This window comes from Taurulus bubalis, assembly GCF_910589615.1.
Source record: "Taurulus bubalis genome assembly, chromosome: 16".
NCBI lineage: Eukaryota > Metazoa > Chordata > Actinopteri > Perciformes > Cottidae > Taurulus > Taurulus bubalis.
In genome coordinates, this window is record NC_136604.1 from 16,711,893 (window position 1) to 16,736,467 (window position 24,575).

Below are 24,575 nucleotides of genomic sequence, written 5' to 3' on the forward strand. Positions count from 1 at the left end.
CTCTCTATACACAGAAGGAGCAACCTATAGGTGCGCCATCAACTCTGAACCAATCCACGCGATGACGTAAACACGAGCCGTTGGGCAGATGGCTCAAAAACTACTCAGTGGATGAAATTAACATCTCTAGAGTTCTGTTATCTCATTTCCCTTCAATGCAGGAAAACAGCAAACATGGATAGCGACCAAGCCAGCAGGCTTAGAGCCTGGGAGCGCCCTGTTGGGGTTAAATATCTCGTCTGGAGTATCAGCGCCACAGACACGATGTCTGTGACGACGAGCTACCCTCCAGCTCCCCGGAGATCAGCATTACACCGCTACTTCATCACCAGCAGCCACGTGGGAAGGATAATAACAGAGTCAAAAAAAGAAAAAGTACAAGATGAAAGAGTGAACCAGCCTAATTCTGAAAAAGAGTCTCGTATTGCCCAGGCACGGAAAACACAATTCATTTGACGCTGATCAATACTGGTCTGCTTTAACATTCCTCTGTGATGCAGACTCACAGTCAAAAAAAAGAAAATAAAGGACAACTATGAATCTTAATCAATACGTAGGGAGTTCTTTTTTAAACGCTCCGCATTTGCCTAATTGAGCTTCTCTGTTGGGGGTAACAAAAAAAAGGGGGGTGTGCAAGGCACACAAACACTGCAGCAGTCTGTGTGTAGCTAACACACAGTAGATGAAGGGAGGTGATGGAGGGGAGGAGGGCGGGGAGTCTGATTGCTGTGAATAATGGGGAGATGGTGTGTGTGTGTGTGGGGGGCCTTTTGTAGAGATCACAATAGTAGCAGGGAGTCCCAGGGCAGAGCACAGATGCCCGAGTGAGGCAGGCAGCTGCCCGGCCCGAGGTGAGGGGTGCGGGGATACGGAGGGCGAGGGGGCTGGAGAAGAGAGGTGGGGAGGGAGTCTCCAGACCCCTACAGCCAGTCTGCCTGCTTTCCAGAGCAGCGACGCCCCTCCCCTCCTAAAGTCACAAACACACACAAACAGCACGTCTAGGGGGCGCTACCAAAGCAACCGAAACTAGCAGGGAATTAACTGGGGAGAGGGGGGTGAGGGTAATAATGTAGAGGTTATTTCATAGAGTGTGAGTTAATTTCATTGTGGGGCTGGTTTCATCCATCCAGGCTCAGCAGCTTGTTCCAGCGAGAGCAGGAGAAAGCAGAGGACAAACAGTGCTGCAGTCAGCCACAGTCTTTGTGCTGCAAAACTAGCTCAGCCCAGCAGAAATGGAGGCAGAGGGGAGGGGCATGGGAGAGTGTGTGTGCGAGAGTGGAGTGAGTGAGCGGAGAGAGCAAAAGGGAGAGGGAGAGTGTTCTCTCTCTGAGTGTGTGTGTGTGTGTGTGTGTGTGTGTGTGTGTGTGTGTGTGTGTGTGCGCGCTCACAAGAGCAAAACAGTGCTTGGGTTTTAGAAGGCTGAGAAACAATTCACTGAAGCAAATGCAAAACAACACACTTTGTCAGCAGATTGAATTTTCTCAAGTACATTAATTAAAAATCACATAGAGGAAAGAAAAGGGTGAGACAGAGCGGGAGCAGGGGAGAGAAACAGACAAGCTAGGAGGAGGGAGGGAGGGAGGGGGTGAGAGCGAGTGAGAGGCACCCTGGAATCTGAATAAGACATATACACACAGGAAGCAAGGGCCCCAGAATAGCAACAGGAAACTGGCCCCGGACTCTGAATACCGTCAGCGTCAGAGGCTCGCAAAACAAGGCTGCGCTGCACAGCGTTATGAAAGCTGATTTACTGAGAGGAGAGAGAGCGAGGAAGGCAAGAGGAAGAGGAGGAGGAGGGGGAGGAGGAGGGCGCAGGCGATGGAAAGAGAAAACGAGAATATAGGCAGAAAGAGGAACGAGAAAGAGGCAGTGTGAAAAAATATATATATTTATAAAAACAGAAAAAAGGAGAGAAATGCAGCAAAAAAAACAGAGTGTAATATTGAGAAAGGCACGGAGGGGGTTGGGCTGTGTAGGAGAGGAAAAAAAAAAGTGGGCCGGCCTTGTCAGGCTGATTGCTCCAGAGCTATGTCGCAAAAACAAGCTTAGCTGCAGCAGGAGAGCAGAGCTGGGCTGGGCTGAGCGGGGAATGGGGATTGCAGGGCGGAGGGGGCGGGGGGACTCAGAGTTGATCAGCACCAAGACTGGAAGATCCCTCGGTTCCAGATCAGGAGGCTTGGCACATAACATTAAAGGTCATTAAGGGGGGGGGGGGGGGGGGTTGTTGGGGGTGCCTGTTGTTGTGACGTGGGTGGTCCCTTAGCTTTGCAAACGCACTGGATAAGACTGGATTCATGCGAGGGGTGGGGTCCTGATAGGCAAAGATCTAGTGATACATTTAAGATCTAGTGATACATTTAAAAAAGGTGAGAAAACTAGGACCTCCAGTCAAATCAAGAAAACATGAGGCATACAATAGAAAAAGCATTGCTGTATGCCTTTCATCATTAAAAATACCCAGAATAGAAGCCTCTTATCGGCCACATATTATACACAAGTTGTTCATTTAAAGTAAATACAAATTAAAAAAAAGGTATTGAGTTTACTCCATTACAACATTGTTTTAAGGTGAATATAAATATGTGACAATGAAGTACACAATATAAACCCTTAGCCCTTTCCTTTAAAGATAAAAACCCCTCAAGATAAAGCCCCGTATTTAGAAAGGCGGGATGAACATGAGGATGCAAGACAGAAAAACAAACTCGGGCGTGAGTGTGTGAACAACATGTGACCTTTCTCTCTGTCTGTCGGTCTGGAGCACATTCAGACACATCAGGAAAGAGGAGCATCACAACCAGTGGGCGGCTCTGAGTGGGATTAGTCCCACAGTGGAGAAAAGGGTGTACAAAAGACGTGAAAAAGGACAAGGAGAGTTTTCTTCTCTTTTTTTTTAAAGAGAAGGGGAAAGGTGGGAGGGAAGTTGGTGGTGGTCTGGTAGTTATTCCCATTCCCAGGGGTTGACATGGAGAGGAAGTGTCACTTCCAGGGAGTATGAAAGCCAGTCAGTGACAGCAAAGACTCTGGCCTGCTTTACTTCTGCTGAAGCCACAATAGAGGCGGTAGGCCGGTTGTATAAGCCGCAAGGAGCTTTCATACCATAGGGTAATATAATTCTCCTCCAAAATAGAATACACTGGATTCACTACATCAATTGAGCAGAACCACACTGAATGTGATCAACTGGTTTGGTCATTAAAGGGGTACTCAAGCGATTAGGTATTGTACTTCCGTAACGTTGTGAGGGACAGATTTCAAGATGAATGGTGAAAATGTAAGCATCAGCTGTGTTGAACTCCACCAACACAGGATCCTACATTGCCCATAATGCAACATTAGTTTATTTCACTAGATCCCTCCCTTCCTCCTCAACACTCGCGTTACAAACGCCACACCTCCCGTTTTGAAACGCAGGCTTTGTACCAAAAATTTAAAATCTCGAGCCCAAACGGAGATTACCCATGTGACATCGTCGGGGTTATTTTTTCTCCAGAGCCACAGAAAAATACAATGTTCCCCCTAGAACAAAGCACCAGGTCATGTCCTTAAAAAAAAAATCTTCTTTTAAACTTAGTGTGTGTGAAACTATAGCAAAATAATTCATTGTATTCACTGCCGCCCATCTATTTACCGACACACGTGTGTTGATCCGTTGCCTCCGACACATTTCTTGCCTGTGAGTTTTGAAGCCGTGTACATGGACTGGGTGATAAATGAATTGCCCTTCTTGAAATAAACAAAGTTGTCTGAATCTGAACTCCTCCTGAAGAGTAAATTCATTCATGTGTGAAATTGGTGGAGTGCCCCTTTAATCAGCAACTATGGTTATTCATTAAATACTCAGTCAATAATGTGACACATTTGAAAGCGAAGAGTACACAAAAAGAAAAAAGTCTCCCCTCTCTCCGTCCCCTTAGTGCTTAATTCATTTCCTTTTCTAGAAATGACATTATTGTGGTTAGTTATTATTGTAAGACTCCACAGACTTGTACTTTCCAATTTTTTTGTTTATTGTGCTGTACTCACTGTAAGTTGCAAAGAGGTTTCTATGAAGACCATAACAGCCCTGGGGAACCGACAGCGTGGTAAATACTCAGCAGTTAAACTGCATTTGTGTCCTGGAGCCAGGAACCAGCTCAACCTGCTCAGCTAGTTCCACTCTGGCTGTCTGGCTGCCTGGCTGCCTGTTTCCCTCCTTCTCCTCCTCCTCCTCCTCCTCTTCCTCCTCCTCCACCTATTATCCACAGCCCTTTTCTCAAGCTCACTGTTGCTTTCCTACCTGCGCCTTCCAGCATGCGCTGAGCCTCCTGTACTCCTTATTCCCACCTCAACGGCGGCCTAACAGACGCTGGGTTTTAAGCACCTGGCTCAAACAGACCCATCTGTGCTGTGGATGAGGTGATGTCTGGCTGGTTCTGTGCGAACGCTACTAAAGTAGCTGAATGGCGCCTACCTCTCAGCCGCCGTTGGATCAGGATTCAAACATGTACGGAGGCAGATTAAAACAAACGCGTCTCTACAAATCGCTGCAGGTGCTTACGAAATAAATGCCTTTACTCCGTCTAATTAAACCTGTAGATCTGTCTCGCACATCCTGTCAGGTGATTTAGAAAACATGCTTCTTTGCTAAATGTGACACTTAAAATGCTTTACTGCAGCAACAAAAGGCCCGGTGAATTTATTTTTCCGGTGCACCCAAGTTGCGTGCAGGTGCACCTAAATGAAAAAAGTTTTGTGGAGCGCGTTCGACATCCGTCACAGAGCAGACACAGACTTCAACCCTAACAAATGTAGACACTTGGGATTTACGAGTTTAACACTACGTTTCCCTCTCCAAGTCTGTTTGTGTCAACGCTTAGTGAAGTAAAGTCAGACTCGCGTGGTATTGAATGGAGAGTTGCCTCAGTAGCGTCTTTACCCTGCTGAAGTCTATGATACTTGACAAAGGGTGATGGGTTCTGACAACGAGCCCTGCTACTAATTCAGAGTACGGCGACAGATATGCCACAGGATTACGGTTTAATTTAGCTTTCACAGCCACGGATCCTCTTCTCAACTGGCAAAGAGCAACTTCTCAGTCTATCAGAAACATTTCTCCTACATTTTGTGCGGTGCAAGTCGGGCTATCAAAACAGCTTAATTCCCCGACACAACAGATGCTACTGATGCGTATCTACTCGGGAACACCTGTAGGAGTCAATTCAGCTGCTTTGACACCGGCTGTCAGGGTTACACTCGCAGCTAGCATGGACTAATCTCAACACAGTGTTATGTGTACTCCACGGGGGTGCTGAGGGAAGGAGAAGGAGATTGGTTCATCTCTACCTTAGCCAGATTAATCTCACAGCCAATCACGAGGCTCCAATAGGGAATCCCCGAGAAGTCGGAGGGAAATAAATAAAAATAGCCCCGGCCTGGCCTGCTCGGCCAATGGCTGAGCCCGCAGAGAGATGTATAAATAAATAAGAGAAATAAATAAATGAGGAGGGAAACACATCCTGAGGGCATCCCCTACTGGCATAGACAGCGCTGCCTCTCATCCCTCCCTCTCAGAATTTCCCACTCCAACCAATCACTCACACTATTTGAAGTTATTTGCTTGCACTCCCCCCCCCACCCCTCCCACCACCACCACCTCCCTCCCTTCCTCGCCGACTCCGCTCTCTCACTTTCATTCTCTCTCATTAATGATCTCATTTCTCACTCTCCTTCCCTGAGGCCCAGAATGAGGTTAGCTGCGAAGTCTGACCTATAAACACTGCCATGGAAACTGCAACGTGTTATAGCGAGACACCTCTTTAACAGGGAGGATGGGGGGGGGTGAGAGTCGGGGAGGGGAAGGGGGTTCTCTCACCTTTATCTTAGCCAGAGGGCAATCAGACAGCAGATTTACTTCACTTCCAACAATCCCTTTCCTGGCAGAAATGTTTTTTTCAAGTCAGGAGAAACCTGCACTGCTTGAGCGAGCTTTACTCACTCTCGGCATCAGCTTGTTGTGTGTAAGCTGAAGTCTGAGGCAGCAGAGAAGGGGTCCAAATTTAAGTGAATAATATACAGATATTGGGTCAAAAACATATATGCCAATTGATTTCAAAGTATTTACAGTATTTTAGGATTAGTTGGAATCGTATGCTCTGAATAACGTCAGTGATTCAGCAGGCATGGCAACAGAAACAGTAAACAAAGCTGGCAATCCACTAGTCTGCCTAGTACTGAATATTCCCCGTTCTCTAGTAAAGCATGCAATACAGACTGTAGTTATAGCTATTCAAATACATAAAATGGCCATCACATTACTGTAAAAAGGTGGTGCACCTGAATACAAGTGTTTGGTAGTCAGTCAATTGCACAGCAGCAATAACCAAATTTGTAACCGACATTTCAATGTTTTTTTAGTATGTTTTCTTAGGTTTAACTGCTGTTAATCTTACTGCTGCAGGGTGATGTTTGCTGCATTACAGAACAAATCCAGGTGCCAGATGATGCCATTATTGGGCAACAATTTTGAGAAATCAACTGCTTGAGCAATTATTTTTTTTATTTGTTTTTGTGACACCAGGAATCAGACTTGAACTGTGTATTTTAGGCATGCAGAGATTTATCAGCTGATGTTTGCCTTGATGACTGGCAGCTGCCCATCGGCAAATGAGATGACATTCACTGATGGCAGTGGCCGATGTTGTGTCGCATCATTTTTGCGCTGGCTAAATGTTGTGTTTATGTTTATTCACGGTTGGACTCTGAAATCAGTATTAAGCATATTCAGCTGCTGATTTGAAGAAGAAGCCACCGGCTGGACGCGAATCTGGCACGATGTAAGCGAGCTGCAACAAGGCACTGATGCTCATCTTTTTTCTTTTTTTTTGTCATGCATCTCACTAAGAAGTAGGCCAAAGAGGCCAATTTGTGTTTTGTAAAAAGATCCGTCCATGTTCCTCTCTAGTGTGTGCTCAATGGAAACACAATAAGGTTTTATTCTGTATGAAAAATACAAGAGGTGGAAGATAGCCCTTGTTTATATTTATTAATTATCATTATTAAATAACTTATCACAAAAATAATGCGTTGTGTTGGACTGGGCAGTGCCGAAAAATTCTGCTCATTGAGTAAGTAGTTGTATAGCAGATAAAAATGCATTTGAAGCAGATTTTATACAGAGGTTTTAATAAAGGCTGTTTCATACATTTGTATGATTTCATTTGAAAATAATGTAATGAAGGAGTTCAGTAACTTAAAAAAATAATTTCTTTGTTCTCTTGGCACAAAACGGGTGAATAAATAACAAAAACTATTTAGAGTTAACAAAAAGCAACCGATGATTTGAACCTGTGTGCTGATCTAGAAAACATCTGAATGAGATTAATCTGTTCTGGTGGTAACAGTGCTACCTTTCATCGGATGTTTCGAGGGGTAACATGCTGGTTGTCAAAATCTTGACACATAAAAGGGTCTACAAATTCAGAATCCAAGTTGAAGCTGAGATCTGCCACGTTTTCTTTTGGGGGGTGGCAGCATCATTGGGTAAGAAAATCATAATAACCTTTCAACAAATTGTAGTGATGGGAGTGGATTAGTACAGAGATTGGAAAACTGTGGATGAGGACTATATTATTATTTATTTTTTTATTTCTATATTAAAAAAGAAAAAAAAACAGCCTACCCCAGCTTTAAGTCCGTTGCTCACCTTCAACAAAAAAAAAAAAAAAAAAAAAAAAGAAGCTATTATTGCAATTATTGTCTTTTCTGGCCATGGCTGAATTTGAAGCCCATTACCAACTGGTCAAGATTAAAAACAACTCAGAAATGAATGGTTTTAACATATTAGTGGGATCTTTGCCGTTGTCTGAACACCATAAAAACACATTAACCAGGCAGCCCATGACGGTGGTTGGTGCCCAAGGAGGCCGGTGGACCATGAAACCCAGCTACAATGAGCTACAAGTCAGAAGTATAGATGAAGAGACGGAGGGCTCACCGGCAGACTGGATGGCCGGCCCTGCATGCTGTCTTCTTGACTGCTCTTGTTGGAAGCCATGGGCTGGTTGGAAGGAGGAGCGCTGGACTGGGAGCTAAAGGAATCCTGGGAGAGTTCCTGATTACGGGGACAAGAAGTAGAGAAAACAATGGCTTTCAAAACATGAAAAACAGATCCCGAGCCTTTACTGCTCATTGGCTCTTTGCAAAGTACAGCAGTACCACAGATCTCCACTGGGCTGGTTAAATGTGTCATGCCATGAGAAACTGTGATTTGAATACTTCCTGTGTGGCATTTCTGTGTCACAATAGGAGAAGTCCTTGCTTAATTTACAGCTATTTGCCTGAGTAGCTCACTTGTGGCTTCATCTTCATTTTATCTTTGTGTTTTACCACCAACATCCTAAAATAAACAGCAAAGCTCTTCTCCCGTATAATCCTACTGTTCTTACTACTCAGTTAACAAGCATTTCTAGATATTCAAATCATTTTGTGGACCGGTTACACTATGGACAACTGGGTGCATAATGAGTTGAACTGCCTGTTCCACGACAAAGTCAAATATAAACAAAAAAGGCATGATGAAACAAGGAGAGGCGGGAATGTGTTTACTGTGAAGCAGCTGCAGACCGTTTGCGGTTTGCATTGACATTGTAGAGGCGGCACGGATGCATCTTACGGTACTGATAAAGTGCAGCAAACATAAAGAGCATGTGTCAGCTCAGGAACCTCCTGCTGCAAACAGTAATGGAAACATAGATGGGCCCCGACACATCTCATTAAAGCTACAGTGCAAAAAAACTAAGTTCTGTGTGGTGTCATTACCTGTGGAGGAGGCGGGAACCTCTGATATGGTGACTGCTGCTGCTGTTGTGGTGGTTGCTGCAGTGGAGGTGTCTGAGAGTAAGGTGACGGCTGACCCTGCTGGCCGTGACCTGGAGGTTGCTGGGCTTGAGGAGATGGACCTCCTGGTTGTTGTTGTTGCTGCTGCTGTTGCTGTTGTTGCTGCTGCTGTTGCTGTTGTTGTTGCTGCTGTTGCTGTTGTGGAGGTCCCTGCTGCGGCTGCGGTTGCGGTTGTGGCTGCGGTTGCGGCTGCTGCTGCTGCTGCGGGGTTTGCTGCTGTGGCGTCTGGCCCGGTCCAGGGGGTTGTTGATAGCCAGGCTGGCCCTGGGGGCCCTGCTGATTTTGGGGACCCGGTCCCTGCTGCTGTTGAGGCTGCTGCTGCTGCTGCTGCTGCTGCTGGGGAGGGACGTAGGGAGGCTGTCCTGGCTGAGACTGTGGGGGCTGGCTATAGGGGGGCTGACCTGGAGAAGGACCGTGTGGACCTTGGGATTGTTGGTAGGGGGTTCCAGGCTGCCCGTGTTGGCCAGAGGGCTGCGCAGGGTGGCCCTGTTGGGGGTAGGGAGCTCCAGAACTGCCCTGGGGTTGACCAGCGTATGGAGGCTGCTGCTGCTGCTGGCCAGGGTGAGGGGGGGCGCCGTGCTGACCATAGTAGCCCTGGCTCTGCTGGCTGTAGCCACCAGGCCCCTGTTGTCCATAAGCTGACATCTAGATGTGAAAACAGAAAGATTGGTCAAAACTAGCTCACCTTTAGAAAAAGGGGCGAACAGATATGCGAGTGAATATATGTAAATATAACCCAGCACAGTTGATATGCCTCGAAAAATAAACACCTTTCTTTTACTTAGATTTTACCAGAGGTTTATTATCCTGAGCCTCTCTGTGGAATACCAATTACAACCGGAATACTGACAGGATCCTTTTTACCCCTGTAAAAATACATATAAATAACCCAATGTCTTAAGTAACTTCTTTGATTTTCTTTTACCTTTCATTCTCAGCGGAGTAATCAGAGCATCTCTTCATCTTACTCACTGATTAAAAGAGAGAGACAACTGTTTGGTCTGTAAGATGCGACTGTGTTCCTCGCTATATAACCTGATCAGTCAAAGTGTTCTGCCGTGTATCGCTTCAAATTACCGCTGTGAAAATAAAAATTGAGTTTTGACTTCATCTCCTTGAACTTCAATACGAGGCTTTTCATATTCTACCCGATCCTGCGAGCGGAAAGCCTTTCAATACAGCGATTTTGTTTCATTACCCTCAAGGAGCATGGAAGGAGAAAGCACTGACCTTGTGAGGAAACACAGTAATAAAAAATAAAAAAAACAGAGGGGAAAGAAAAGCCACGTGTTATTTTTTTTGCTGGGGGGGAGGGGGGCTGTTCTCAGCTACTCAAGAATTCAAAGAAAATACAAGACAGCGAAGAATTGCCACACATTTAAAACAACGTGAAGTGGCCGTGTTGTATCCGTCTGACAAAAGGAGGGAAAGCCGTTTTCTTCTCTGCAGGGCACTTATCGAGTCCACGGTCAGACACCAGGCAGGCCAGTATGAGATAATCACACCACACAATGGGCACAAGACCACAGACAGCGAACGAGGAAGAAAAGGCTTCACTCGACGGGATTCCCTGCATGCATTTGTCTGTTAAGACGGACTGCCTGGCTGAGAGAGTTCAAGGGTCTTATCCATAGCTAAGAGTAAGTAGCGATGGCAAACTATGTTTTGCTGTTTTCAATTGGACGACGCTGTCAGAAAGCGCTGCCCACTGTGCCCGTGCACACGAGTTTCACTTTTGAGCGAGAAAACAAACCCGACGGTGAAAAATTGATGGCTCGCTCTCTTCGAGAGATGCAACATTGTATTTATTGTTTTGTACTTTTGGATCATGTTGATGGAATCTTGAAAAAAATCCAACGGTTTGCTTCTATTCCGATTCTTGATGTCACGATTAAATTCAGAATCGGTTAAAACTCTGATACGCCATCGAAAAATATAAAGGGGTTTACTATTTTCAGGCTCCTAATTCAATGAAATGCTAAATGTAAATTTACTGGTAGTGAAGAAGATACTTTTGTCATGCAGTTTCTCAAGCAGGAACTACGAGATAAAACTTGCATGTGTGGCGCTGGACATCGTGCACTGTGCTCAGTACCAAGATAGAAAAAGTGCTATAGCTTTGCCGATTTTAAATTAAAATTTTCAAGATGAAATCATGACTGAAACCAACACAATCACGTACCCATCCCACGTAACCGCAAACACTTAATGCGTCTTAATGTTGCGAAATATTGTTGCGGTGTCTGAATCTTGCCACTGTTTGACGAATATGTACCGTCTCGTTATTGTGTTTTTATACAAACATTTTCAGATTTTCAGAGATGTTCTCTGCTTCCTGCTCAGGGACTGCAGATGGTAATTAGCTCATAGTCTGGTGCAGCTAAGAAGCTGTTCACTGTCCCTGTGAAATTAATAAATAACACAAAATATATAAATTAAATAAATCTATGGTGCTCTCTCGACTAGAGAGGCCGCGAAGGAATAGTTAATCAAGCTGGATATACCCGTATTTGCTTTCTTGTGGAGAAGATGTGAAGATCAATACCTCTTTCATACCCGTCTGCTAAATACTAAACTACAGCAAGCAGCTCATTCGTTGAAAAAATTCTGGACAGAACCTGGTTAGCAGTTTCCCCCCGTTTCCAGTCAATGCTATGCTAACCTTCTTGTAGCTCCAAATTCTTTGACAGACAACGGAACGATTACAGCGCTGTTGATTTACTCAATAAGGAATAAGTGCATTTCCCAAAATGTCAAACCAAAGCTTTCAGTACAGCTACATCTATCGGCTCCTCCTCGAGCTAAAAGCATGACGAGCCTTTAAAAAAATAAATAGAATAATCAGATTACACCCCAACATATCCTTATCTTGAGTACTCTTTCTGGCTTTGGATGCCTGCAAACTTCCCCATGCACAACTTTCGATGAGTTTGCTAAATTACGTCACTTCATCTACTGTACGCTACCATTTCCACCATTCCTGTAGCAGCAAGTCACCGGCCAAACAAACACTCTACTGCCTCAACTAACAGGAATATAAAAATACTTATGGACTTGCGGGCTGGACTTCAAGTCATGCCCTGCATCATGACTAAGTACCACAGGCACTCAAAGCGACCCCGTTAAATGTCCTCTCCTGAGGCAGGAGGTCTTTTTATTTTTTATAGCCTACGGGTTTCACCTGATTTAGATTTTTTTTTGTCAACAACAGAAATGAGGCTCGAGTCTCGTGATGCAAACCCATCATTTATTCAGCTCACCCAGCTCCACCACGTGGTTTCTTTTATTAAAAGTGCCTCCCTGTCAATATTGAACAGTACTTTTTTTATTGAAGGGGCTGGACAAACCATCATTTCACATTCTCATTACACTTAATATTTGGTCATTGTAAAGCTCATGATGATAATTTGTCAGATAGATTTGACTTCATCTGTTAAGCTTGGTCATGTCTCTGGTTCAAGACATAACCCTGGTCACATGCTGCAACTTTCATTTTACTCTATTTTGCTGCAATTAGAAAGGTTTTAAATATTGATTCTAAGTATTTTAGAAACCTTTTTTTGTTTAAATACTTTTTACATCCTGAAAGCAATCAATAAAAAAATGTAATCAATAAATAAATTTAAAAAACGTATAAGCCGATCATTTCATTTGGCTCAAACAAAAGGATCGGCATGGTTTCCCTGCCTGCACCCACTCTGCACAGCACTCTTCCACAAGCTGCGAGGTTGTTTATTTTAATACGTTGACATTCATAATGAAGAAATGTGGGGAGTAGATTTAGATGGGAGCCTGAAAGGGTGGCGACTATCATAAAAAAATGTTTTTAAATCCGTTGATTCTTAAAAATCTAGCTTACTCTTGCCGTTTTCTCTAAAGTTACCTGCCCACGCTTTAAGATGGGGAAAGCAACAGACAATCTTTTCAATAAATGTCAGCAAAATTCTCAGATTTAGCCAAAAGAAGAACTCCTTATCTAAACAATGACGTGGTTAATAGCTTTCAAAAGTTCATCCCATTTATCTCAGAAACAGGCTTTAAGCTGTGATTTAAAGTTCCACAACACAGAAATGTCGTCCATCACAGAACGTATCTGGCCTTTTAAAGTCAATCTGTAGCGTCAAAGAGAAAGTTGTGCTAGGTGACAATGATAATGCGAGGACGGTCGTCGAAATGTATCATTACTGACCTGCTGTCCGTACTGCATGCCGCCCATAGCGCCAGGTGTTCGGTTCTGCATCGCCATAGGATACCTCTGAGGGCCCGTGGGTCCGTAGACCTGCCCTGGGTAAGAGCCTCCCTGCTGGGGTCCGGGCCCTGCGGGAGCCCCTTGCTGCTGTTGTTGCTGCTGCTGCTGCTGCTGCTGCTGTTGTTGTTGCTGCTGCTGCTGCTGCGAGTATGGGTTGGGTCCTCCTCCATATGACTGCCCGCGCATCTTCCCGACCTGGTCCATTGGGCTTGGAGGCTGGAGGACAGAGACAGACATAATTTGCAATGTTTCAGTGAGCTGAAACAGTGGATGGATGGACTGGCTCTGAAACTGGACAAAAAAAAGGGACTTGAGGAGGTAATTTGGGTTTGATTTGGGGTTTGATTGTTATGGTGTGGGTCTATTGCTGCGCAGTCACACAACAAGCTATAAAAAGAAAAAAACTCTAATGATGTAACAGATACTCTTCAGACTCCAGTGATGTGACAGGAAAACATGAGAAAGACATTGTTATTTTTGGAAGCTTTAGTTTTCAGTGGATATTCTTGAAAAGGCATTACTCAGCAATGAACACAAATGAAGCATCGTCTCGTAAACCAGTCACAGTATAATCACGCAAATATGGAACAAAAAAGTAGAAGGGGGAGGTTAGAAAAGAAAAAAAAAAAAAGCAGTAGTGGATTTACTTTCTTACTAGAAAGGGAAAAAATTGGCCATGAATGAATGAATGAGCCCACTATATCCGCCAGGAGCGTTTCCCTGCCCAGGAGATCATTGTGCCAGTGGGTGGATACTGTTACGGCGGAGACGTCGGGGAGGGTTTCTATGAAAACAAGCTTAAGGAAGTGGAAGTGTCTGCGGTGGCTGGACCTGGCCCACCCCTCAGCTGGAGCCCCGTCAGGATGGAGGCCAGGGTGGTGGGGGCTGACCTTGGCCCGGCTTGGACTCAGGGAGATCCACGCGGCAATGTTACTGCGCCAGACGGACTTTCTGGCTGGAGAGCCGTGGAGGGAAACGAATAGCAGAGCGGGTTCATAATGAGGTAGCCTCGCCTGTCAACAGCTGTAGCCAAGGTCATTAAGTGTCTAATGCTGTGTGTGTGTGCGTATACATAAGAGATGAGCCTGGTGGAATCCCCCCACCAAAACACAACACCCCTCCAGTGTAACAAAAAAATAAACACAATAAAAAAAGTTGGAACTATAATGTCCTGGTCAACTGCTAGAAAAATAAATGGATAAAAACTTAAACGCCAGGGCTGGGAGTGGGTGGCGCAACGTGATGCCATCAACTCGTCACACCGCTGGCCGCCTGTGTGTTCCCATCAAAACCCACCGCAGCGGCGTCTGAAAGTGCGCGCGACAATGGGGTCTTTGAAGTAGCAACACCTCCTGGCCTGCTGACCTCGGGCAGCAGACACAAAGCTTTCATTGCTTCCCACGGTTATTAATCCGTGTGTGTGTGTGTGTGTGTGTGTGTGTGTGTGTGTGTGTGTGTGTGTGTGTGTGTTTTCTTCCCTCCCCTCCACCACCACCCTCCCAAAAAAAACTATTTTCCTTGGTTAAGGGAGACAACCACCAGGGCTATTTATAGCCAGCGAGACGGAGAGGGCAGTCTGCCGAAAATGTAACAGGTCCCAGCTGCACTGCTGTTTGAACCTGGGCCAGAACTTGCTCTTCCTGGGCTTTAATAAAGCAGCAGGCTTTGGCACTCTATGAATGACAGTGCTGCAATGAGAAAGACGAGGTCAGGTGGGGGTGGCTCAGCAGGAGAGTGTTGTGTGCGTGTGTGTGAGAAAATATGTATATGCGTGTGTGTGTTGGAGGGAGACTGTAGGTGTTGAGGGAGAGGGAGGAGGAGGGAGGGATCAACAGGCTGTCAAGGCGGTCAACCGGCATTATCCAAGATAACATATTCCACTCCAGGTTTTCCCTCTAGCTTCCCCCAGGCCACACTCTCCTGAGCTCCTCCAGGTTCAGGAGAGTATATGTGTGTGTGTTATGTTGTGTGTGTGTGTGGCGGAAAGGAGGGAAAGCGAGAGGTGGGGGGGGGGGGTTACTACGTTCCCTAGGGTAATTACCAACCGCACCGTGGGGGGGAGAGGTAACAGGCCCCGGTGGGCACTCTCCTGTGACCTCTAATGCACTTTTAACCCCAGACTGCAAGGAAGGACACCATCCCTCCCTCCCCACCCCCCACCTGACATCTTGCCTTCATGCGTGTCCGCACACATCCCAGCCTAAAGAGGACTGGTGAAGCAGACACCAGTCATCCAATCCATTTCAAAAACAGGTGTATTTGTCCAACTATGGCAATACCAATAAAAACTTCTCACTGGATAGAGATGCGCTGTAGCTCTTTCCTAATGAGCTGCTTAAGCAGTTAGACAGGGCCTCTTGTGTCATCCGCAAAGTGCGCAATCGAGGCCTGAATCACCCGCTTACGTCCTCCAATCCACATGAAAAATGACTAATGTGCTAACAAACTACAGAACAGCAACACTAAAAAGGTAGAAATCTATTCCTCATTTAGACAAAAATCTCCCACCGATGACCGAGCCATAAAACAATCAACCCTTTTCTCGCCAATTTTAGTCGATACTTCGCCAGCGGTGAGGATATTTCTTCACCAAGCTGTATACCCGCTTTTCCATTAAGAAAGCCCGACAGCTCAGGCGTCGGTCCAGCGCGGGGGTGGGGTGGGGTGGGTGGGGTGGGGGGGGTGGGGGGGGTGGGGGGGTGGGGGGTGGGGGGGGGGGCTGGAAGTAGACTACAATCAGGGTTTCCAGCTCCCCGAGCCACGTGGAGAATCCGTGCTGACGATCCCAAAAACAAACCACTCGTCCTGCCTCTCTCGTGTCTCCCTTAAGGGCGACTGTAAAGATTGAGACAGTAGTCATCGGACAAGGGGATCAGATTGGGGTGGGGGGAGAATTTAGCCACTGCTATTCTAATTAACTAAACTCTTTTCTAAATAGCCGAGCATATATAAGTCCAGGAGTCCAGGATGATAAAGCTGCACGAGGGGTCTTGTTTTTCTGGTTTTTCTTTTACTCCTCGACCTTATTCGATCATGTTAACACATCCGTGTGCTGCAGGCTGGGATATAGCTGTGGCAGGTCTGCTGCTCGGGCCTTCATTGATCTGTTTACCAGCATTTTCCTTCCATTGCTTACGTTGTTCACATCTGACACACCATTACACATCGTCCAAGATCCCAGAGAGCTTTGGCTATGGAGTGTGTGTCTGTGTGTTTTAACCATACCAAACAACCTCTAGCATCTTGTGTAAGTCAGAAGCCTCTGTGAGTGAAGTGAAGGCCTTAGACGTCTGAATATATTCCCCCACGTTGTTCCACAAGTCTGAGCTAAGAGTTTATTCACAACCAATGTAACTATTATGAAAGTAGTACTTTTTTTTAATATTGCAGGTACAGGGTTGAACAAAAATGACATCCAAGTGGTATTTTTTTCCACCGCTTTCCATTTTCCTGCGAGCCACCAGCAACACACTGCATGGGTTTCCAAACAAACATATTGGTTTAAGGTGATTACATAGTTGAAGAGAGCTCTATCCATTTATATATCGTTAGCATTATGGCTACCAATGGCTAACTTTACTGTCGGCAGCGAGAAACCAGCGTAAGAATCCCAAATTGAACTAAAAACCGTGATTCAAAATCTATAATAAAAAGGCAGAGTAAATCAATCGTTTGTATTAATAACTCTGCAGGTTTTGTTACTTACTGATCTTGTTTGTCTTGGTCAATAAAAAAACTGATACAGATACAATCACTCTCCCTCTTCCCCTGGGTACAGCTAACATTGCTGTGAGCTATTTAGTGGAGTGTGTTGTTCAACTTAACCCAATTAATAATAAAATAAATAAATATCTCATGTAGTTTTCATGTAACTCAATTCACTTGTTTTTCCCAATGATAAAAATAAATCATGTCGACATCTCAACATATACATGTATGGAGTCACAGTCCAAAGCATGCAATGTGTTGTACTAATATAGGCCCAACAACATGGTACTTTGTTTCCTCAATAGTTGATGAATCTAGCTAAATTAGACTTTTGGAGAATGCCCAGTCAGTTTGATAAATAAAACAAAGCAATTCAGCCTGTTATAACTTTTCAAAAGTGAAAAAAGCATGTTTATGAAAACAGTCTCAGCTGAAAAGCTGATTAGATAGAAAGTTCAGTCACTTTGAAAAATATCCAATACTGTGTTTTGAGCCAACATCTTCCCTGTCCCCACTCGTGAACAAATTAAATTAAATTAAAATCCTTAATAATTTTAATTAGGAAACAGATTTTAGCAAAGATTATTAGAGATCCCAATAAACTGAGGATAGGGCCACACATCCACTTCCATTAAAAACCTTTCGGAGAATCAATTCAGGGACCAACCATTAATTAAAATCAAGATTTTTTTTTTTACTAAAAAGGCCAAATTGTTTCCGACATGTCGACTCAGTCAGAGCTTAAAACAGACTTATAACAAACTTTCCAGAGAAAACGACGTCGTCTCAGATATGCACACTGGTTGGCAACTCACCTCACTCTCTTTTTTTCTGCTCTGTCATCTAATCAATTTCTGGAGGAAACTCTTCCCCTCCCTTTTTTTTTCCTCCTCCCTCGTCTCCATAAAAATAAATAAATAACCACAATTAGCACATGGCTAATCTGCATAGAGGAAAGCCAGAGCACTCTTGGCAGAAGAGGTTGAACTGAGTATATTGTGTCATGACTGGGCTGCTGGTGGATATTGCACTTATTCAAAACTGCGTTTGTGTGCGTGTGCATGTGCGTGTGTGACATGGGGATAGGGATTTGTAAAGGGGCTGGGGAGGGTGGTGTCTGGAGCAGTGCCTGAGAGCAGAACTAGAGTATACGGGGCCGAGCGAAGCAGATGGACTGGGGGGGACGGACGATAAACAACTGCTGCTAATTTAATCCGCCACACGGCCACATGGCCTCGGCGCACACACCATTGTTCTGCGTTAAAGCCCTTTGACACACAACACACCCGCGCTAACACACGCCGACGGAGGCCGCCCTCGCATGGTGGCGGAGTCGCACACATCACATGTAAGAGAGGCACAGGATGTCCTATACTTAACCGCCAGTGTCAACTCAAGGGGTGAGATACGGACAAGCGGCGGTGTTCCTCGGCCACTTTCTCCGCTGAGGTTTTCCCAGCTGTGCGAAGAGTCCTGCTCACATGTCTGCACGTCTTCAAGACTTAAAAAGTAGAGTGACTTAAAAATGATCTTTAGAGAAAACCAGCCGTATTCACTTTTATGGTCTCGTGAGATCTGAACAATCCAAAACTTTAAGACAGGAAATGGCCGACTAAATTCTCTCTAACATGCTATATTTTTGCTTTAAAAACAACTTTATCGATTACTTTGTCAGAATGCTAATTTTCTGTTTTGGTGGTCTTCTTTACTTATTCTTTGATCAGATGGTTCCTGACTTTGCAATCTTTTCGATTGCATTTGATTACCAGGGCTTCCTGCATGGCTGTTAGGTGGGAACAGAATTTAAAAATCTAAATCATCATTTCCGTTTAGACACCATTAAAACAGTATTGTTTTGATACCAGAACTTAGGTACCATAGCAGCACTAGTATTGATTTCTTACCAGCACTTAAGGGAACTGTGTGCAAAAAGTATTGAATGCCACCCGTGAATTTTATATTTCAGCCCTGACATGCCGCCTTTACCGACTTCGTCTTAACTAATGACCAATTCCTATTACTTTAGCAATTAATTTTGTTCATATTGCACATTGAGTGAGCATTTCCCTTCTTGATGAATAACCACCACATCAAAATGCACCGAGGGCAAAACACACAGTGGAATCCCAGCAGGTACTCTTACTGTTCGTAGCATTAAAACGATCCATAGACTACTTTATCAAATGTGGTTCTTAAGAACGCTCTAGTATCCAGCTAGAAGTGGCCAACTGGTGTATTTGGGGAAAGATCTGAACTAGAGTACAGGACAAGAGATCTGAGCTTGAGTAAACAAGAACCCAATACGCTATGGGGAGGAAACAGCCATATTCTCAATTAAGCAATAAATCTGTCTTCCCACTGCATCAATCGGAGAAGCTACGACTTTTAGCCGACCGCTGCATGACTCTGGATAAAAGCAAGAAGGGGGGGGGGGGGGGTCCTTCGCCTGCTGGTGCGATCATCCACACCGAGCAGAGGAAACTACACCCTACTCACCCAGATGTTCCCCCAGCTGTTCCAAAGAACTCAAAAGATGTTTAGGGAGGAGCGGGAGATGGGAACTCGCACACTTGGATGACAAAATCGTTTTTCACATCTCTTGAGAGACGAGGGAGAAAAAACGAGGCTAATAAGAACAACAGAAGCAACAAAAAAGAAAAACACTACTCTGCATCTGCATGATTTAAAGATGGAAAACAATGCTGCCGAAATGGTCTTTTGCATTTTCTGAGCACCTTGTTCCCAACAACAAGCAGTTGTCATGCTCCAAAGATCTGGTTAGAGTAAATTGATGGCAGAGGTATTGTAGAAAATCTTTAAGGACAAGTGGATTATTTTTATAGCTTTCCTTTTTCACTGACATTCCAGCAATCATCCAAGCAGAAACAGACACCAGCGTCGACAAAAAACTTTTGATTCAGTTGAAAAGCAGTGTAGTTTGACAAAAATAATAATAAACTGGAGCAAACTCAATCCTCTGAGGAATATTGAGAGATGCAGTGAAAGTTTCCCCTTAAAGAAAACAATCTCTGTGTCCAACTACCGTTTCCAAGGTGAGGAATGAACTTTCATGCTCACACTGTGTACAAATTTGACCCGTGCCAGGAGGCCAAATGTCAGAATATCTTGACCTCGGCAGTTTGGGATTTTGACCGCTGTGTCTATCTCTCTCTCTGTTTGTTGTTGGCTCCCTCCACTATGCAGCCTGACGTAGCGCACACACACACACACACACACACACACACACACACACACACACACACACAGTCATAGAATTGAATGAATAGATCGTCCCAATTTCCCTGGATACAGTATTGGCCCAATATCAGTTTCAGTGAATCCCAATCACAAAAAAAGTTAAAGAAACAGCTATATTGTATTGGGCATTCATTTCTGAAAGGACATGCAGTAACGCAACATTGCAAGATAAAAACAAAAAACGATAAATTGCATTTTAGATCAGTATGTGTAATTTACTTAAAAACTCCACACACAAAAAAAGATTTCCCTGAGTTGATTCGTTACCCATTTGACGGTGGCGATTAGCAGGAGAGTGAACGTTTACTGATGAATAAACGTTTACTGATGAATAACAACACAGCTGCAAGGTGTCAACTGGATTCCAGGACTGTACTGACAAGCCCAGTGTGTTTTGTGAAGAAGAAGAAGAAGAATCTCCTGTTGGGTAAATCAGAGAAACTTGCCTGAGACCGTCCAGTTATTGCCCGATATAAAGAAGAAAAAAAGAAGATAAAAAAGAGGGCCGTCTGCTGCTGCCTGACCTGTCAGTGTGATGTTCAGGTTGGCGGTACAAGAGAGTGAACATCCGCCCTGGCTGCCGGCTGTCAACCTGTCAGGCCAAACTTATATTTCCAGGTGACAGTGGCTGATTCCCAGGAGTGAGATGGGGTGTTTGGAGCTCAGGTAGGGGCTGAGAGCGGTGCCAGTGGGTAAGAGCACACATTGTGGTGGGAAGCGGTAGAAGACTAACCAGATGTTCCTCGTTAAGCAGAAGGAATAATGGTAAACTCAAGAGTGACGTATAATCACCTGCAGACTGGAAGGGTTTATCTTCTCCCCCGTTTGTTAAGAAGGCGAAATATGTTCACAATTGAACGAGAAATAATCACAATTTTAGAGGGTGGAAAACCTTTTTGTAGAAGAACATTTTAGGTACCGATAGTAAAAATCTAAATAGTATCAAAATGTTGCTCATTTGAGACTATTTGGTAGAAGGAAAAGTTCCTGTTTGTCAGAACCTATTTCATGTTTAAGTGCTTTGATTTTCTTATGGAATGGGAACGGAAAAAAGGGGAGTTGTCTTAATTAATGTATTAAAAAAAAGAAGAAGTATTGTTTCAGTATTAGCAACAAAACTAAGCTATCATATTAAAACATGAATGAATGACCGGTTTCTGTATTTGACCTCTTTTCATCGTAAGTCGCGTACCAATTCTTCAACTCAACTGTATACTGAATATCCATTTCCACTGTGATGCTCCACAGCTAATTGTTGAAACGCATTACCTTTCGCAAAGAGTGTTTACAGTTACGGTCGACTGCCATCCCATAATAAACAGCACGTGGCTGGTTAAAGGCCACAATGTTAGTACAGTGCAGGAGCGGCAGTGCCGCTCAGGTTACACGAGCGCTTCGCCGGGGCCCGCCGCTCGCGGGAGGAAAAAGCGGCCTCCGCTCGGCGATAAGCCACTTGATGTGTTAGCGGGCAGCGACTCTCCCGTCAGCTTCCGAGGCAATACGGCGATCCGTTACATCGCGTTGCCGAGGCTCGGAGGATGCTTATTCAGGCTGACCATTGGCACCCTGGACGACCCATTACGATAAGTGTGTCACTCACTACTATGCCAAAAATACCCTGGCTGCTGAATGAGGCGAAGCCACTTAAGGACCTGGCTGGGTCACTGCCTGCCTCATGGTCAGAGTCAAAACGCTAACACTGACGTCAGACACACTGCTCTGCGCGCACGCACACACACACGCACACACACACACACACACACACACACACACACACACACACACACACACAGCCAGAGGGAAAACATGCTTGCTCATAATCTGAATCACAGACTAGTCATTTAAATGGAATAATAAATGTGCGCATCACGGTGGCGCAGTCTTTTAATTTCCAAAACAGACAAACAAGACAAATGAGGAACAGATCGTTGGGTTTGTTTATTTTTATTTGCACTCTTTCTTCAGGTTGAGAAGAGGACCACGTTGCTTTTTCTACCGCCACACTTTCAAGTATCTCGACGAGAGAGAAAGTGAGCGTCAGACAGGCGGCGAACACTGTTCAAATTCGTCTTTGGTGGATAAAATAGTCACCTGTCACACAAGCCATAAACAATAGCACTAAACGGCCTATTCGCTGTAGCTTTCTTTTGTTTTTTTTGTTTTCATGTGCCGACCAAATCAAAACCACACAATGGTATCAATCAGGCTGCTAACCTGGTACACTGTAGCACAGAGAGAGGTGGCGTTTATACTTGTGTAAACAGTGGCCTAAATCTATGAAAAATTAGCATTAATTATTCAGGCCAGTTAAAAATAAGCACTGGCACGTATACGTTTATCGAAAGAGCTGAAAAGTTCATTTTGGACTGAACATTTTCCAACTAGTCGAATGGTTTTGTAATTATTTTTTTAGGTGAAGTCAACTAATCAATTGTCAACCTTTGTGATTTTAATGTCTGGGAAAATAGTTTTAAAAAAGTGCCCCTAACAAGTTTGATCTAATAAAGAGTCCAAAACCCAAATTAAATTTGGGTCACAATTAAGAATTAAATTCCTTATTGATTAACGTACCTTTTATTTTCTTGATTGGTTGCTTGGTCAATAACCTATTACAGTAGAGTGAAAAGTTCCAACGTCTTGTTTGACCGTTGGCGTCTTGGGGGACATTTTTGCTTACGAAGTTAAGAATATCGTTACACATTGATTTTCTGTTGATTGAACAAGTCTCGGGCCGTAACAGATTATTTTCATCATTGATTCATCCTTCCATCAATTTGTCATTTTATAGATCGGTCTATGATTTATATATTAAATATTATTATTAAATAATCTCCAAAAAACAAAATGGACACATTGAAGTAGTTTGTTTTGTTCTTCATCAAACAGTCCAAAACCCAATGATATTTAGTTTTTATCATTGAAGACCAACAGAAAATATTCCAATTTGTGAAGCTGGAACCAGTGAATATTTGGCATTTTTGTTAAAAAATTAAACTAAAAAAAAAAGACAAACAATTGAGCAATTACCAAAATAGTTGCCAATTACTTTTCTGTCAATCAACTGATCAGCATATTACTAAAGGCAGGATTCAGTTCACATTGATATACACTTGCGTTGGAAAGCGTTGGGATTAGCATTAATACATCCCAAAACAACTTACACATCAACATTTATTTACTGTTAATCAATGAATCCATAAATATATTAACCATTTCTGCCCTAATTACTGTTTTCCTATTCTGCTCGTGGAAAGATCTTGAAACTAACACTGAATTCAAGATTTGAGTATTGAGCCACCATTGCTTTGCTAATATGACATCTTTTTTTTTAAACCAGCCCATGCCTTCCCTAAATGCACTCCACAGCTTTGGTTTGATTAGCCTTTAAAAATAAAAATAAAATAAAAAAGGCTGAAATGGTGAAAACCACATTAGACAAAGCAAGTTTGTGACTAGAGGACACAATCCACAACAGACCTCATAATTGAGTTCCATAACTCAACTCTTGTGTGTGTGTATGTGTGTGTGTGCCCCGCAGAGAGCAAAGGTGAGAGCTGTATGGGAGCTGGGAGGAAGCATCATTCTCTACCCTGTACTATCAGCAACTGCACCAATTTAAAGGTTAACCACTTTATTCTATAAAAACACACACACCATACGTCATGTAAATGAAGTCTGTAGTCCCACACAGGCTCGGAGAAGGATATTACTATGCTAATCTGGAGCATTTTAGAAGGTAAATGTCAAAAGAAATGAATTACCTTTACATACCAGCGTGCCCTGACGCAACAGCCCAAGTTTGACATTTGTCCACCGAGGAACTTGTTTTTCTCTGTGTATTTTCTCTCAATGTGTAACACTGGGCTTACAATTATTCCGATACGCAATTGTCACCGCCAGGGATGTAAATCAACTATTTCAGTCATTAAACCAAATATTTCCCCCAAACCAAATATTGTCTGAATACAGTAACTTGCTATAGTTTGTGGAAGTCAATAAAACCCTGAGGCACTCGGTCAAATTGATCAGCATTTGCATGGCAGCCAGCTTCTTGCTCAGTCATTTTCTTCTGATGTGTTCTGTGACAAATTAATAGGAATAATTAAGGGGTCTCATGAATGATGCTACAGAGGGAAAAGCAGTTAAGTCTTGGGTTGGAAAATGCAACGCTGACGTGCACAGAAATATTCCGTTATTTCTACATATTCCAAAAAAACACAACAGTCAAGCTGTTACATGGCTAATAAAAAAAAGAAGGAATATTCCACCAATATTCCCGTTTACATTCAGAAGTGCATACTCCGATTAATGTAAAATGTCCCTGCGACGCACATCCTAAACTTAAATTTCCTTTCTTTTTCCAACTGTGGGAAAAACCTCAATTGAGACGCATATTTTAAATACTGTACACATGTCCAAAGAATGCTCCGAAAACTGTAATGACTTTGGCATATCTCACGTTTTAGTCAGGGGAAAAAAATGG

General features: G+C 43.9%; 1 protein-coding gene across 1 annotated transcript in view; it reads right to left on the minus strand.

Moving 5' to 3' along the window:
- The window catches only part of arid1ab (AT-rich interactive domain 1Ab), a gene marked incomplete at its 5' end in the record, with an annotated part of 50,685 nt that overhangs the window by 18,629 nt on the left and 7,481 nt on the right, over positions 1-24,575 (minus strand). Inside the window, 3 exons of the mRNA XM_079232176.1 lie at positions 7,976-8,092; positions 8,800-9,522; positions 13,067-13,342. Coding sequence (XP_079088302.1) covers positions 7,976-8,092; positions 8,800-9,522; positions 13,067-13,342 — 1,116 coding nt within the window. The remainder of the gene's footprint in view (positions 1-7,975; positions 8,093-8,799; positions 9,523-13,066; positions 13,343-24,575) is intronic.